General features: G+C 45.8%; 1 protein-coding gene across 3 annotated transcripts in view; it reads right to left on the reverse strand.

Moving 5' to 3' along the window:
* Positions 1–17,389, reverse strand: part of LMX1B (LIM homeobox transcription factor 1 beta) — a 165,453-nt gene that overhangs the window by 12,410 nt on the left and 135,654 nt on the right. Inside the window, exons 3-7 of one of the 3 annotated variants that reach the window (XM_028714309.2) lie at positions 11,240–11,472; positions 9,379–9,557; positions 8,348–8,425; positions 6,068–6,134; positions 2,296–2,436 (exon numbers count right to left, since the gene is read on the reverse strand). In XM_028714309.2, coding sequence (XP_028570142.1) covers positions 2,296–2,436; positions 6,068–6,134; positions 8,348–8,425; positions 9,379–9,557; positions 11,240–11,472 — 698 coding nt within the window. Of the gene's footprint in view, positions 1–2,274; positions 2,437–6,067; positions 6,135–8,347; positions 8,426–9,378; positions 9,558–11,239; positions 11,473–17,389 lie in introns of all 3 variants that reach the window. The other 2 variants (XM_028714308.2, XM_028714306.2) reach the window with 2 other exon arrangements.

The raw sequence follows: 17,389 nt of genomic DNA on the forward strand, positions 1-17,389 counted from the left end.
TGGAGTGGTACAGTCCTGGCAAAGGATTTAGGGGAGGTGCGGGGGTACACGGTGGGAAAGGTTGGGGAAAGGGATATTGCCCTAGTGTGAGTACTTGCACTGGTTTCCGCTAGTGTACTGGATTAATTAAACCCAGCCCGGTGAGTCTAAGTTAGTCCCATCCATTATTTTCAATGGGTTGGCTCTGAGTGGGACTAACATTGGCTGCAACTCCAAAGCTTTATTTCTCTGGGCTCCTAATCACTGCAGAGTTTAGTGACTGCATTGCGAGGGTGGAGAAGAGGTGAGGATTTGCCAAGGACTTGTTTGCATTGCGGTCTGCAGCATTTAGGAAGGGCTTTAAAAAGAAAAGAAAAATCAAAAAGAGAAAGTTCCTTTTCTAACTGACATGAGTAAACAATCTGTGGGAAGCTGTTTGGTCACAGAGAAGAGATTCTGCATTCCATCCCAGGAAACTGTGGCTCCCAGGAATGGCGGTATCAAATGGTGTCAATGGCAAATATGGAACTGGGAGAAGAGCAAAGCTTTTGCTCACTCTCTCCATTAACGGAAGCTGCCCACTCTTCAGTCCACCCTGTGACCTCCCCTACCAGTTTAACACACAGTTCCTCCACTGTGGCAGGAGATAGCTTTCTGGACTAGAAAGGCTGATCCATCAAGCCAAGAGTCATTATTTTACCAGTGGCCTGGTGGACTCAGTGTGGAATATAGAACAGCAGGTGCCTGCTCAGTCCCACAGACTGACTAGGTGGCCTCGGATCTGTCGCGATCTTCCAACCACAAATCCTTCATCTCCTGATTGGGAATCTTAAATGTTACACCCCACACACTGTTGTTGTGTGACGATTGAGGAGATAAGGTCTGCACATCAATTTGCATTGCTAAGGAATTGTATAAGCTAGGTGATAACTCAGCCTTCTGCCAAAACCACATCTGACTTTGCATTCCTCACGATGAGGTAGTGGAGAGACAGGTTATTGAGGGTGCTGGGTTCTTTTCTGCCTCCTTAGAATATGAAGCAAGCATCTAGACTACATACTTTGGTTGGCTTCATATCAGTTTAGCTGCGATGGCTCCATTGTCTCCTTCCCATGAACAGAGGCAGATTTAGGGAAGTGCGACCGGTTCGGTTGCACTGGGTGAGGAGCCTTGTGGGCGCCACCAGGGATACCTCAACTAATATTTAGAAGAAAGCATGAGAAGTGGGGAGGGCTGAATTCTGACATCAAACAGGGCACCATGGAATTTGAGACCCCAAAGTCTGCCACTGCCATGAATCCTGGGAAGCAGAGTTTGGGGAAGGTGAAAAGAATTCTCTGGAGAATATCCCATGGTCCCCTCCCTCACAGAGCTGAAGATCCCAAGGCCTCCATCAGAGAGTTACAGTTTAAACAAATATTATAGGCATGCCCCAAACCCCCATGAGACCTACTAGGAATGCTGGATTGACAATATATCACATAAGTAGGGCATTGTGATGTCAAAGGTAAAACAGCTAATAATGTTCAAGTCTGGACCATCTCCAGAAGCAAATGGTCAGCTTTTGAACCATTTTGCAAGCTGCTGGGCTACTTTAAAAACCAGTTAATACAGGCACAAGGGCTGTGGTGACAGCAGTGACAGCAGGAAGATTCCTCCTGCCTCCCTTGGTTTTTTGTTTTCCTTCCAGAAGAAATTATATTTCCCAAGATCCCTGACATTTAGATCACTATCATAGTGGCAACCCAAAAACCTGAGCTAGAGGGTTAAGGAGGGCCCTGGTATCTTTGTGTGGCTTCTGCCAGCCAGCTAAGAAGATTTAGGGAGGTTTTGGGTGAGGAGGGTGAGGGCGGATGGGAAGTTAAGGGAAGAATTCAGAGCCTGATACATTTCCAGTGGCGTTACTAGAAGTATGATGGAGCATGAAAGGGCTCATAATTCTTCATTCAGAAATGCCATTGCTTTGAAATACTATATAAAGGAGCAGAAGTCTTTCTGGTAGAGTCCAGCACAAGCAGAACAGAAAGGAGAGGCTTCCAGAGGCTCAATGGAGACTCTTTGCTTGTTTTGGACCCTGGTGGAAGGAACTGTATTTCCTCCAGAAGAAGAGCAAAATGGTGCCTTGGATACAAACGATATCTAATCTTAACATCTGGATCAAGCTGCTCCCAGGGCTTTCCACCCTGTAAAATGACAGGGAGACCTCTCAAGAGTGTGGGCTTGGGAATCCTAGACCGAAGCTTCCATGTTCTACCTTGGACATGCCAACAGCAGCTGGTTCCCAGTGAGTCTTACCATAGGGGTTCATGTGGTCACCTGGCATTTGTGGCGGTGTGAGACCTTGCTGGAAGGGGTCAGTGGCATAGCTGCTCTGATCCATCGCTACAATCTGCTGCTGTGGCGGTGCTAGCGGCGTATAAGAGGTCATCATCCCCTCCATTCGGTTGGACATCACTTCTGCAAAGAAAGACAATTGACTTCATCTAAAGCTCCTCCTGTGAGATTGATGAAATTACAGTGCTCTCGGCCTTTGAAGTTGCCCGTTTTCTTTCCATTTGGGGCTGAGTTTAAAAAGGGGGGAGGGGGCAAGCACCACAAACATTTTCATCACCATGAAGCAACACCCTCCCCAGTCCAGTGATTGGAAGGGACTGACTGCAGGGAAAGGGGATAACAGTGTTCACATTTTCAGGAAGTACCGTATTTTTCGCTCTATAGGACGCACTTTTTCCCCTCCAAAAATTAAGGAGAAATGTGTGTGCGTCCTATAGAGCGAATGCAGGCTCCTTGGCTTCAGCGATAGCAACACAAAGCCTCCAAAGCGCAGAGGGAGCGCTCCCTCCGTGCTCCGGAGGCTTCGCGTTGTTTTGCTGAAGCCTGGAGAGCGAGAGGGGTCGGTGCGCACCAACTGCTCTTGCTCTCCAGGCTTCAGGGATAGCTGCCTGAAGCCTTCGGAACACAGCGCGAGTTCCCGCTGTGCTCCGCAGGCTTCGGGTTCCTTTTGCTGAAGCCGGGAGAGCAAGACTCTCCTGGCTTCAGCAGAGAGGGAGAGCTGCGCAGCGCCCCTTCAGCCAAGCGGGAGGAGAAATGGAAGGGGCTCTGTTTCTCCTGCCGCTTCACTGAAGGGGCGCTGAGCAGAGAGGGGGAGATTTTTTTCCCCTTGTTCTCCCCCTCTAAAACAAGGTGCGTCCTATGGTCCGGTGCGTCCTATAGGGCGAAAAATACGGTACACTGCCATCTAGTTCAGCACCCTGTTCTCACAGGGCCCATCCAGATTCCTGGGGGGAACCAACATGTAGGACCCAAAGGCAAGACCACTTTCTCCTCCTGTGGCTTCATGAAACTGGCATTAATGCCTCTGATCATGGAGGCACAGAACTAGCCTTGTCCTCCATGAATGTATCCAATCATTTTAAAGCCATCCAAGGTAGTGGCTATTACTGCCTCCTGTGGGAGTGAGTTCCATAGTTTAACTGGAGTTTACTGCTGGATCTTCCAACACTCAGCTTCAATAGATGCCCATGATGAGTTCCAGTGCTGGGGGTGGGGTGGGGAGGATCTTATCTCTCTCTTATTTTTTCCATGGCATGCATAATCTACAAACTTCTGTCATTTCATCTCTTACTTGCCTTTTCTCTAAACTAAAAAGTCCCAAATGTTGCAACCTTTCCTTCTCCACCCACTTGATCATTTTGGTTGCCCTTTTCTGAACTTTTCCAACTCTACAGTAAACTATCCTATTTGAGCTGGGGCGACCAAAAAATTCACACCCTTTTCCAATTGTGATCACACCAGAGATTTGCAATACAATTCTCAGCATCTTCTCCAAACTCCAGCTACTAAGATTATTTGGGGGAAGCTATCCCTATTAAATTGGTATCAAACCAATGTGCAGCGTAGGTGAACCCTAAGTCTTTTGTGGCTGCATTCCACACACACACACAAAATTTATTTTCGAACAGTCTAGGATCTGGATTTGATTTGACACCTGCTGCAGAATAGTCCTGACTCACAGCCCCTTCTCCTCATCCTCCCCAACCACAAGCCCAGAGTTCCTTCACTTCCATCAGATATTGTTTGAAGGGAGCTATTTGTTTCTGCCAGGGTGGAACGAGAAGTAGCTAATTGTTTCCTTGAAATTCACTCCCACGATCCCAGGCTGTCTACTCCGACATGATGCAATGCCAGACAGGTGATGAAGACTGTTGCATCGCTCATCCATATGCAGTGCTTTGGGGTTGCACATCCTAGCCTGAGTGTTGCAAGTGGTTTGGGGTGGAGACTCCTGTTTTGTCCAGTCCTTGCCACAGCAGTGTGCCAGCCCGAACTGGCGCCACTGGGTGCCAGAGCGGCAAGAACAGATAAGAACACCATGCTAATGGGATGGTGAAGCAGCAGCAATGTGGGGGTGTAATTGCCAAGAGGTCTAGCCGGTTGGGGCCCTTCTTCTCCTCATTTCAAAGTCCAGCTTGGAAACTAGCCATCATTGCTTTGAGTTGTTGTTGGGTTCTTCTTCTGGCCGTTGTTTGTTTGTTTTATAATCAAGCAATGTATAAATTTATGGCTGTGCTCTGCCTCCATAGTCAGAGGCTGTATGCTTCTAAATATCAATTGCTGGAAGCCACAGGAGAGGAGAATGCTCTTGTGATATGGTCCTGCTTGCTGATTTCCCGCAGGAATCTGGTTGGCCACTGGGAGAACAGGAAACAGGACTAGATGCACTATCGGCTTGATACAGCAGGGTTCTCCTTATGTTCTTAACTAGCTTTTAACAAGAGCCATATTTTGAACATTAGAAGAGCCTGGCTGCTGTTTCAGGCCAGAGGCCCAATCTAGTCGGGTGTCCTGTTCTCCCAGTGGCCAACCAGATGGCTGTGGCCAACCACATGCCAATGGCCAGCTCAAGAGTTCTCTCCCCAAATAATTCCCAGCAACTGATATTCCTATTGCCTCTGACAGTGGAGGCAGAAGATAGTCATGGTGGCTAGAAGGTTTATCTTCCATGAGGATAAATAAATACCTATAAACGTGAGGTTCAAGTCTGCTTCAAATCTTGTCTCTGCTAGGAACTTACTATTTTATTTCATTTCACTTAGAAGCATGATTAATATTTCAAAAAGTGGTGTCAATCAGTAGGGAGCATCAGACATGTATCAGCCATCCGCTGCCTCCAGTATTTAATATGGGGCTAAGGTGCAGAGGACTACGTTACATGGGTGGTAGAAGGATTAAAACAATGTATATGGGATGCTTTGAACATGCACATATGCGAAGCATGATTAGTAATCCAAGGGAAGGGTGAGAAAGGTGCTTCTTTCACCTGCCAATTATTCCTCGGAAATATCCTCCAGGCTGTTTTTAACCTGGGTCCCCCTGCCAAGCTGGGCTCCAAGCCCAATGATCAGCCTGACTTTGGGAAACTATGGGTGGAGGAAACATTCACAGGGGAGAATCAACTCAGCAGGGCAGGGTAGGGGTGGGGAGTGGGGCACAGGCAAAATCCTCTTATGCTCACCAGTGCTTTCTTTTTTAAGAAAAAAGGTGCCAGTACTCACCATGAAGTTGTTACAGTAAGTGCCACACTTTTAACATGTGGGGGGAGGTGCCGGTACTGCGTACCCTTGGGTACCCCCAGAAAAAACAGTGCTGATGCTCACTGAGTCTTTTCTGTAAATGTATTCCCCTCTTTCCCTATGTTTAGAGGGTTTAAAAACAAGACACAACATGGCAGAGCATTCAGCTTAGGTAATCCTCCCTCTGCATTCCAGAATGGTATAGTCCTCCTAGGAATAGTACAATTATTCTACCTATGCCTGTCTCTTTCTTTCTTTCTTTCTTTCTTTCTTTCTTTCTTTCTTTCTTTGTTTGGCAGCAACTTGCAGGGTATATACCCAATACTCCTGTGGTTAAAAGCCTTTCACTCTTTTTGTTTGTGTGTAAGCATATCCTGGGTTCACACCTTGAATATTCTGCATTGGGCTGGCCACCCAAATCAGAAATGATGCAATGGAACTGGAAAAAAGGCCATAACCCCCAAATGCCATCATCAACCCCAAAGGTCCCATCCACGTCACCACTGTGGTTTCACCTTGACCTAGTCGCTGTGAATTCTGCTGCTCCTGCTGCTGTTGATGCCTTCGGGCCAATTTCTTCATCTGAGGAAGAAAGGAAAATCAGGACTAAACAGGGGCACATCAATCAAATTCTCACACTGGCTGGCTAGATGCCTGTGGGAAGCCTGCAAGAAGGACGGAGTGCAACAACACACTCCCCTCCTGCTGTTTCCAGCAACGGGCATACAGAGGCATACTACTCTGACAGTGAAGGTAGAACATAAGAAGAGCCCTGCTAGGTCAGGCCAATGGCCTTTTAGTCCATCACCCTGTTCTCATAGTGGCTGACCAGGTGCCTGTGGGAAGCCTGAAAGAAGGACATGAGCACAACTGCACTCTGCTCACTTGCAATTCCCAGCTACTGGTATTCAGAGGCATGATGCCTCTGGCAGTGGAGGTAGAACATAGCCACCATCTCCAGTAGTGCAAGAGTGTCCTTCTAGCAGTAATGCAGTGACATTGGGGAAGCATTGCACAACAACAAATAAAGTGGAATTGTGTGTGGACTAATGTAAAATTGTGGTGTCAATTGCATTTTGCAGAATTCCCCCTTAAAAAAAAAAAACCAGCACACCAGTCTGGGGCGGTCCTAGGAGAGGCAATAGATGTGATTCACTGTTCCTCTTCCTATGTATCCAGTGTTACTCCTACTCATACTAGACCAATTAAAATAAATAAATACGGCCAATGTAGTGTCTTAACTTGAATTCACATATTTCCCTACCTACCCACTCTGACTACCAACCCCGGAACTATTTCTGCTTATGGAGCTTTTGCTTCTCGCTTTGGGAAAAGTTAAGCAGGGGCTGCTCAGGGTATGACACAGGAAGTACAACAAAGAAGGATGCACAAGTCACTTGTACTTCCTGTCCTCCACTTCTCTCCCCTCCCCCATCCTGTAATATCTATTATGCTTGATCGCCATATTCCATTCCCCTCAACCGTCCCGATTTTCTCGGGACATCCTGAAATTACAGAAGCTATCTTAGCTTCTGATTGGATTCTGGAATGTCCCATTTTTTGGTGCCATGGCTCCTGCGAGAGCACAGCACCAAAAGAGGCAGTGAAGGACATTGTGATGATGATAAGAAGGAAGGGTGGAAAGAGCATGTGTGTGAACTTGCATTTCTCAAGGTGTGAGGGGAGAGGGAGAGGGGAGGGGGAGAGAAATCCGGGCGATGGTCACGTGGTTGCACAGTAGAGTCGTGCATCTCTGGGCGGAAGGAGGAGGTGGCAGCAACAGCAGCAGCAGCAGCAGCAGCAGCAACAACAACAACAGCAGAATTAGTAGTCGAGCCAGCTTGCTGAGGTCACATATGGCAGTGTTACCCACTACCGTGAGTGCTTCCTTCCTCACACGCCGCTGTGTCGGCCCCTCCCTCCCCCCCTGCATGGGAGGGGAAGGTGGTGAGTTAGAAAGCGGCTGAGGCATCAAGAAGGGAGAGGAGCACGGCGGAAAGAATCCCAGCGTCGCTCCAGAAAGGCGGCCATTTTGAGTCCCTCCTGCCCTGCGCCTCCTGTTGTGGTTTTGTTTTCTTTCAGGGGGTGTCTTCTGCCGCGGCCCCCCATTCTCTCTCTCTCTCTTGTAAGTTTGCTGTAGGAAAGGAAGAAGCGTCCCCCCCTCCTTCCCCACATGTACCTTCACTCTTGGACCCCCTAGCTGTAACCCACACAGGGCAATGTTTTCTTGTCCTCCCCTCCCCTCAGCATGCTGCAGCCTGGCTTAATAACAACACCATGCAGAGTGCTTAAGTTCTCTGTTGCGGGGGGGGGGGGGGGCTCTTTTCTCATCCCTTCAGGTTGTGGCTAAGAATAATTTGCCCCACATAACATAACATAACCCCCCCCCCATTTTATTTGGCAGAATGCTGGAGGGTTTGCGTAGTCTATGTGCTCCCCTCCTTCTGATGAAAAGCCAAATCTCTTCGCCACAGTTAGGGTTGTCAACAAACCATGACCCCAAATGAAATTAGATGCAAATGTGTGACAGATCTTCAGAGGGATCCGTGGGAAACCTAAAGTGGTTGGATAAGATTGGCAAAATGTTCCATCTTGAATAAAAAATAAATTAAGGAGAGCATTTCTGAGCTCCACTTCATCTCCTGGGTTGTAGCCAATATTAATCCTAGTCAGAGCAGGCCCACTTAAGTTAATAGATATGACCAGGGTAGGTCCATTAATTTTAAGTGGGTCTACACTGAGTTGGACTTGGTTGGTTAGAACCCGTTCTGTCTTATTGGTAGGCAGGACCTTACCTTTGCTCTTTGATTCTGAAACCACACCTGGACAACTCTGACACTGAGGCCTGTTTCAGCTGCTAGTGTCTCCCTAACCTGCAACAAAGGTAAAAAGGTGAAATAAGTTGTGGAGCTGAAATGGAAAGTTGCTGCAATCAAACAAAATGCCTAAATTCTCTGAGCCCTGCATTTCCAAGAAACTGCAGGGACATCCAGAAGAATAAATAACAGGTTCAATGCTAAGATTGTAGAGATGGTGAAGTTAATGAGACAGAAGAGGAGATAAGAGTTCAATGAGTCAAATAATGCAGAATCAATTTTATTTTTCTCTCTGTGTGTCTAGAGTCTTTGGACCTACAAAGAATTGGCAGTGCTAACTTCGCCATGTCAATGTCTATATTGTATTGTGCTTTTTGGTGGAGAGGTCCCTGGCACGGATTGGCTGAGTGAGTATGATGTAATGGAATGTTCACAAACATTCTTCCTGGAAATTGATTTCTTAAAAAAATGAACTGTCAAAAAGTTTGGCTTCTGCAGAAAATGGGGAAGTTGTCCATTTGGAAGCTATCCAAAGTCACAAAGGACCTAGAGGCAGGAATAGTTTTATATTTGCAGACTTCAAAGTGGAAATAAGTCCACAACATGTACACACCACAAATTTAAAGTACACAGTTTCCCTCAAATAATCCTGGGAACTGTGGTTTGATATGAGTGCTGGGAATTGTAGCTCTGTGAGCGGTAAACTATAGCTTTTTTGTAGTGTAGAGCCATATGCTTTGTATGTGCTTTCAGTGCATGGTGTGTAAGCAGCCATAATCACTGCCAATGGGCAGCATCCTGCCCTGTATCAGAGGGCAGCAAGCTCAGTTAGGGAACACTTGCACCTGCTGCCTTACATAGCATTATCCGCCTCATTCTACCTAATGGTTGGGCTGACCCTAAACGTACAATTCTTTTAGCTGAAGATGCCAGTTGAGGTGTATGCTTTTGCCACAACCATGATACAGAATCAGATTGTGAATGGTGGTGTTTGAACAATGACAGCCTACCTTCCTACAAGGCTTGGAAGATACTTCAAATGAAGCTTTGAAAGCTCTCCTCTGCTGTGTTGTGAGTATCGTCCGCGGCCGCTTTGGTCTCCTTGGGTCCTTCCCGTCGTCTCCACCCTTCCCTGGGTTTGCTTGTCCTTTGGTCGGTTTCACATCCCCATCCTCATCATCACTTTTAACTATTGGTCAATTGCAAATGGAACAAATTAAAATACATGACCGCTCACACAGGACCACCACAGGTCCATCCAGTTAGCATCAGGTTTCTCCTAGTGACCAGCCAGGTGCTCCAAGGCAATGGTGAAGAACCTCAGGACCAGGGATCAAAAGCAGCCCTCTACCTGGCCCTCAGAACTCTCCTTACATCATGCCCCTCACTTGCCCTCCATCACATCCTCAATATTTTTGCCTGGCTTGAATGTTGTCTATGAACTCTGGTAATTCCTCCTGCTTGTAAAGAAAGGGGATTGTGAAGAAACTAGCATGACATATAAAGATAGCATCTACATTTGTTGCTCCACTCACTTTTGTCTCTGTCTCCTCCCACCACTGGAATGTGGCCCTGGTAAGGGGAATGTGGGCCTCAGGCTGGGGAAAAAACACCTCCACCCCTACCCCAAGGGAAGACTAGGCTTGCAGGCAATGGGAACTTTAGCTGGTTGTTTCTTAACCTATTCTGAAGGAGAGTTGTACGTATGTCTCAAATGTCTCCCTCTCAGATTTAACTATTAATAACCTAGTAATAACTTTTGGCTCCAGGTGCCATATTCCAGCTTTCTGAGTGGCAGGAAAGTACTTCAGCTATTGTGTGACACACTTCATTTACCCACTGAGGAACAGTTATAATCTGTGGCACCATTAACATAGAACTTTGGGGCAGTTGTCTGGAACCCTACTCAGCAGCATAAACAGGAGGGCTCCCCAATTTAAGCATTTCTAACTCATCAAATTTTGAAGTAATACACATTGCCACAGGGGTACCTTTTTTAGCCTGGGGCCGCATGAGCAACATTCGGGGGGGGGGGGTTCATACCAATGGTGGGTGTGGCCAGAGGGGGGAAGTGGGCAGAGAGAGAGAGATGTGCCTTTGACTTTTGTACAGCAGACTACGGTCAAGAGAGCCCACGTGGTGTAGTGGTTAAGAGCAGTAGACTCATAATCTGGTGAACCAGGTTCGCTTCCCCGCTCCTCCACATGCAGCTGCTGGGTGACCTTGGGCCAGTCACACTTCTCTGAAATCTCTCAGCCCCACTCACCTCACAGAGTGTTTGTTGTGGGGGAGGAAGGGAAAGGAGAATGTTAGCTGCTTTGAGACTCCTTGGGGTAGTGATAAAGTGGGATATCAAATCCAAACTCTTCTTTCAAAGGTACATCAATCTAGCTGGTCATTTAAGATACATAATCACAGTTCAAAGGACATATTCCAGCCAAGTCAATGCACTCAAGTATGGGGTGGAGAAAATCTAGTGAGGTGGCTGGGGAAAGGTCTTGGCCTGGGGAGACTCCCAGAGACATTTGTCTCTCTGGCTTGAGGTTCCCAAACTCTACATTATTTATTTATTTATTTCATTTATATACCACTTTTTCCTCCAAGGAGCTCAAGGTGGTGGGCATTGCTTCTCCTCCTGCCTCACAACAATATGGTGAGGTAAATCAGGCCGAGATACAGGTATTGGCCCCGAATCATCAAGTGAGCTTCCTGGTAGCATGGGGATTCAAACCCAGGCCTAGCACTCTTTCAGTTACACTACACTGGCTCTCATTATCGTCCAAAGGGAAAGAAAGAGAGGAGCTTTGCTCATTCGTTCCAGAGATTGAAATTACCTAGCCACGTGACTGATCACCATTTGAGAAGACTCACCTGAATCTGAGTCATCAGGGCTGACAGAGCTGAGCAAATCTTTCTCCTTTTCATAGTCACTCTTGCAGAGCAGCTGCCCCTCCTTCAGCACAAATTCATCTCCCTTCCTCAGCTGCCGCTCGCAGACACAGCAGCAGAAGCAGCTCAAGTGGTAGACACACTCCAGTGCCCTCATCACAAACTCTGTTGGGGCAATCTTCTCCATGCACCCACTGCATTTTGCAGCAAACAACCTATCGGAGGAAGAAGGGGAGAATACTCAGGTCAGGAGGCCGAGGCTCCTAGCAGGATCCCAAGCTGGAATTCCAGAACATAAGAAGAGCCCTGCTGGATTGGGCCAAGCATCTTGTTTCTCCCAATCAGACGACTGTGTGAAACCCAGAAACAGGACCCGAGCACAAGAACCCTCCTCCCCTCCTGTAGGTTCCAGCAATTGGTATTCAGAAATGTTTCTGCCTCTGACCATGGAAGAAGAGCACAGCCATTGCTGCTAGTAGCCACTGACAGCCTTACCCTCCAAGAGAGGAGAAGACCTGGAATGAAAATCTCCTGGCATGAATTTCCTTGTAGAAGATTATATGACACCCTCCATGTGCATTCTGCAGTGCTCAAATACATTTTAAACATTGCAATTATTTTTGCTGAGAACAGAACCCCCCAAAGCTGCAATCTAAGTCATGTGTAGGATTCGAAATACATTTTTTTTTAAAAAAATGTATTGCATTTATGCCTTGCTCTTCCTCCAAAGAGGTCATCAAAACATATGGAGAGTACTCAGCAAAATCAAGGGAAAACCAGGAGTAGAATGGCTTGGAACCTCAATTCCAAGAGACAGGCCTAAGACACTTTGTTGGATACACAGCACTGGATTACTCAAGAGGCTTCGGGCAGCAGCAAAGCAAGGGCACACAAAAATGATTAAAAAAATAAATATTGATTTTTATATTTTTTTTAAAAAAAACACCATCTACTAACGTAGATTGGAATAATGCAAGGAAATCAGATTCTGTTATGTGCTGCAATAAATCTATGCTTTATTAATTATATGTTCTTCTGAGTTATATGAACTTTGTTTTTTTTCTTATCTACATATGCATATAAACATAAAAAAACATTGTGCATTGCATAATTTGTTTTTCTGTTTTTATTTCTGATCACTGAGATAAGAGACAGGATGAAATGTAACCAATAAAATATTATTTTGTGGCTTTGTGTTATTTTTATTTTAAATTACACAATCTTTTCAGGGCATAGGGCCTCTAAAGGCCTTAATCTGGCCCTGTGCATACAGTTTGTGTTTAGTTTTCTGCCACTGTATAGGAACTCCTTGGTGAAGCCCCTCATAAAACTATCTTGATGCAACCATAGAATCAGTAGTATCTGATGCCCACTGAGGCTATTGGAGTGGAATGAAATGACAGGTAAAATGATAGGCAGAGTCTGAGCCAATGAGAGGCAGAGCCAGCAAGTTATACTTTTGCTTCCATCCTCCCTCCCCACTGAATTCTACAAGGACAACCGTGAGACTAAGCATGAGGAAGAAGCTGACAGGTAGCGCCGCCACCCCCTGGACTGGTTTTCAACAAGAAGGCATACAGCTGTGGGCTGTCTGAGGGCAGATTGAGATTGGGGTGGGGCTAGTAACCCTCTTGCCCTAGTGGACAAGCCTCCATTGCTTGGCCCAGGACATACTGAGAGGGAGAGGAAGCATCTTCCAGCTTTTGGTAGCATCCAAGCATGCTGGGACCCCATTCTTTTCTCTTTTCCTTGCATATGCAACCAAGGAAGTACTTAAAAGGATTAAAAGCGTGCACAGATCTCCCCTGCCCTGGCTCCCTAAACCGATTGGGCTCTGTTTAATGAAGCTTGCCCCTTGAACTCAAAAGGGGCGTGGGGAAGACAGGATGCCTTCAAAGGGTTTCAAGAGGATCAGCGCTAATGTAAAGGCATCTGCAGATGGGCAGTCCATTCAGACCGTTGCAAAACCGATTGCGCTTCAGTAACATTCAATGGGGTGAAGGTAATGAGGGGTGGAAGCAGGCTGATGTTTGGCAAAAGCATTTGGGGAGGGGAGAGAAGCTTTCAGGTGGGGTGGGGGATTCATCACGCTGAAGGGAGGGGGAGGAAGGAGGAACATTGTTGCTCCGATAAGCTTTCTGTTGTTTTTATGGCATTTTGTCCTTTCCACGGATGATCGTCCAAATGTAAAGTAGGAATGCTTTCAAGCAAAAGGCATTTATTTAACCCCTACTCCCCAATGTAGGACCCAGGACATGACCCAGCCAAATCTGAGTGCTTTCACTGTCCCAGTGAGTCCTTGACATCACATAGCAAAGGAGGAAATCCACAGAGGGATGGAACAAACAGTCTATATCCAGGCTGTTTTGCACATGTTCATAAATGTGTTCCAGTCCGTTTAAAATCATCACCATCACCATCATCATCATCATCATCATCATCATCATCATCATCTGCATGAAAATTCACATTTGCATACCTCTTCATATTTAACTTCACATTTAAATACAAAATGTGCATTTCTAAATGTATTTTATCCTTAAAAATAAGCTTTTTACACACACTTGAGTACTTTTTAAAGCAAAACAACTGCTTGGCAAATTTCAGTGATGTGTGAATTCTGAAAGTTAAGAGTGTTCTAATGTAAGTATTCATTTGTAAGGGGTGGATCTGGTCTGTTCCATACTGGAATTTGCAAAGAATTAATTTCTCAGGCATCCATTCAGAAAACAAATTTCATTTCAGCCTGAACAGGTGCAAAGAGGAATAGGGTTGTATCCAACTAACTTCAACTCAAGAGTAGGCCCATTAAAATTAATAGACTTAAATCCATCATGCCCCTCTGTTTCAACACTAACCCTGTTGAAGGCTAGTCCTAGTCTAGACTAACACTTGATGCTGCCTATACTTGCCACAAAGACAAAGGATTGTAGCCAATGCTAGTCCTCCTCAGAGTAGACCCACTGTACTCAATGGACATGAGTAACTTAAGTACATTCATTCCAATGGGTCCTCTCTGAATAGGACATGCATTGGATGAAACTAGAGAAGGGAAAACCTGTCAATTTTGATTTCTCTCATTCTTCCAACCCTTGATTCTCCATATTTCCACATGAGTTTGCAATTAAGATATAATAAAAGTCCGCACGAAAATTCACATTTTTTATTAATATTTTTCCTAATATTAAACACTTTTTAATGCAGTTTTAACTGGTATACTCTTTCTTTGCAGAGCAGTCTTGATGCTACTTTAATAAATGTATGCATATTTATACACACTTCACTCTAGAATATGATTTTTTGCACCTATTTGGCTGGAGAACTGCATTGCAAAATTCAGAGATGTGCGAATTTTGAAGGACTTTTGCGTTTCAGTTCATGTATTGTTTTGGAAAGTGCAAATTACATCTGTTCACCTAGAAAGATGAACTGAATTGACTCTCTCCCTCCTCCTGAGGTACAACCCATTACACTCAACTTTTGGTTTCTTGTGGATATAGAAAACAAGGGTCTGTGATAGTCTAGGAAACCTCCCGCTTTTAAAAATACAAGCAGATCACCAGGAGCATCTTTCAGCCCACCCACATCTGCTCCCTTGTTGAAAAAGAGTGGGGCAGCCCTACATAAGGAAAGGGATATTTAATTCAGTTCAGCCAGAGGAAAATACTTTTGGGGGGCCTTCTTTAGGACATCAAAAACACACACAACAGGAAACTGAGCTTGACAAATGACCTGACTTTGATATCTCTTGATCAAACCCACAGCTCATTAGATGGCTTAGCATTATAAACACAAGGCAGTAAACCTGTTGAAGGCTTAGGATGGAAGTTGAGCAGATGACCCATGTACAGTTTTTGAATCAAAGCAATAAATCTGAGAGCAGCAGAGCAAATGGTCTGATCAGACACAACAGTGTTCTCCCTACCCCACTCTGCTTGCAGATTCCTCCCCTGTAAGAAGTGTCTGACTGGATCAGATCAATGTTTTAGTGTCAAGAGTTGAAAAATGAATTGCTTCATTGCGTCTTGATTATGAGAAGTAATGTTCCTTATCGTAGGCTTTGCAGATAAGCTAGCATCTTGACTACTGCATCTGGTTCTGGGTGCCAAATTTTTAGAAAGATGATAAGCTTCAGGGCAACCTTCTGGGGATCACACAACTGGTGGGGCAAAAGGCAAATGTGGGCAGGGCAACACATGCAAATTTAATGCTTGTACAGCTGCAAGGTGTCTGTCTCAGGTTCTGGGCACTCAAAATGTGGAGCTTCCATTTAGCTTTCATGGCTAATGGTCATTGGCTGATAAAATTGGACCCACCCCTTTTACAAGGTATAGAAATGCAAAAGTGAGTTGGGGGTGGTGCAGAGTACCCAAGAGCTGCAGTGGAGTCTGTGCATTAGACTGACTCACCATCCTCACACTGCCCTTAGCTAACCCCTACCTGCCTGCGTTCTTACTTTCATCCTGTCCAGGGGATGGCCCTGACTGTCACACTCCTCTTTAGTGCCAGTGTTGCCCTTGCAGAACTCAGCAAAGAGGAGGAGAAGCAATAAAATTAGTTAGCTCTGCTTATCATTGGCTCAGGCTCCATCAATGGTTGGTCTCTCTGCCTTCTGCTCTAGCTAGCTTACTAAGCAACAGTCATGGCTAGTAAAGAGTAAAGGGAGATCAGTGGAGGATGCTACAGAAATATGATGTGCTTTTGAATGTTCCTAGGATGCCTGACAGCATGAAAAGGAAGCCTCTGCAGTCTGTGTGGCTACAGGTGGATTGAGGCCACTACACCTTCCTGCACCAGGGTACAGCCATCTGGCATTTTGTACAGGACAGCTGATTTATTGCCTCCCTAGCTTGTTATCTCACATTTAAATTCGACCCCGTTCTGCTTCCCTCAAATCACCGTTCTGCACTGTTTACTCTTACAATAATGTCCAAACAACCTAACTTTTACCTTTTCAATCACCTCGCCTGGGTCTTTAATTTCCTCCTGTTTGTGGGGCAAATAGATTGTAATGGTTTTCTTATAACTCATTTACTATGCAGAGAGAGATAACCAGCCGTACTGTGTCAGGTTTGCTGTTCACATTAAGTGCGGTTCAAGAGGTTCACCAAACATCGCAGAGCCGTAACAAGGAAACAATTCAATGCATCGTTTTGCCATTTCTGCAGGCAATATTACAGAAACTATGATGAAACCAGATTTCATTCCTGCTTGGCCCACCGATTGCAACCTGTCAAATTATCGAGGATTTTAAATCATGTTTCCTTGATTTAATTTTTTTGAGTTTCTTTTTATGTTACTGGCCAAATGCTAACTAAACAAATGTAGCTTTACAAACACATACTATACCCAGGGCAGAAGTTGATAATGCACAAAGCTCAATGCTTTTAAAACATCACAGAGCCAGCGTTTCTCAACCTTGGGTTCCCAGACGTTGTTGGACTACAACTCCCATCAGTCCTAGCCAGCATGACCAGTGGGCAGGGATGATGGGAGCTGTAGTTCAATAACACCTGGGTAAAAAGGTAAAGGTAAAGGGACCCCTGACCATTAGGTCCAGTCGTGGCCGTCTCTGGGGTTGCGGCGCTCATCTAGCTTTATTGGCCGAGGGAGCCGGCATACAGCTTCCGGGTCATGTGGCCAGCATGACTAAGCCGCTTCTGGAGAACAGTGCACGGAAACGCCGTTTACCTTCCCGCCGGAGTGGTACCTATTTATCTACTTGCACTTTTGATGTGCTTTCGAACTGCTAGGTTGGCAGGAGCAGGGACCAAGCAACGGGAGCTCACCCAATCGTGGGGATTCGAACCACCAACCTTCTGATCGGCAAGTCCTAGGCTCTGTGGTTTAACCCACAGTGCCACCTGCGCACCAAAGGTTAAAAATAGTTGGGTTAGAGTATTGGACTAGGACAGGCAAGACCAGAATTCAAATCCCCACTCTGCCATGCAGCTCTTGGGCCAGTTGCTGCCTCTCAGGCTAGCCCTACCGCACAGGGTTGTTGTGAGTATAAAATGGGGAGGCGAACTGTGTACACCATCTTGAGCTCCTTAGAGAAAACCGAGTGATATTCATGCAATAAATAATAACAACTTTTTGAAGTTATAATTGGAGGCCCACGGTCATTCTTAC

Source organism: Podarcis muralis, chromosome Z, assembly GCF_964188315.1.
Source record: "Podarcis muralis chromosome Z, rPodMur119.hap1.1, whole genome shotgun sequence".
In the NCBI taxonomy this organism is placed as follows: domain Eukaryota; kingdom Metazoa; phylum Chordata; class Lepidosauria; order Squamata; family Lacertidae; genus Podarcis; species Podarcis muralis.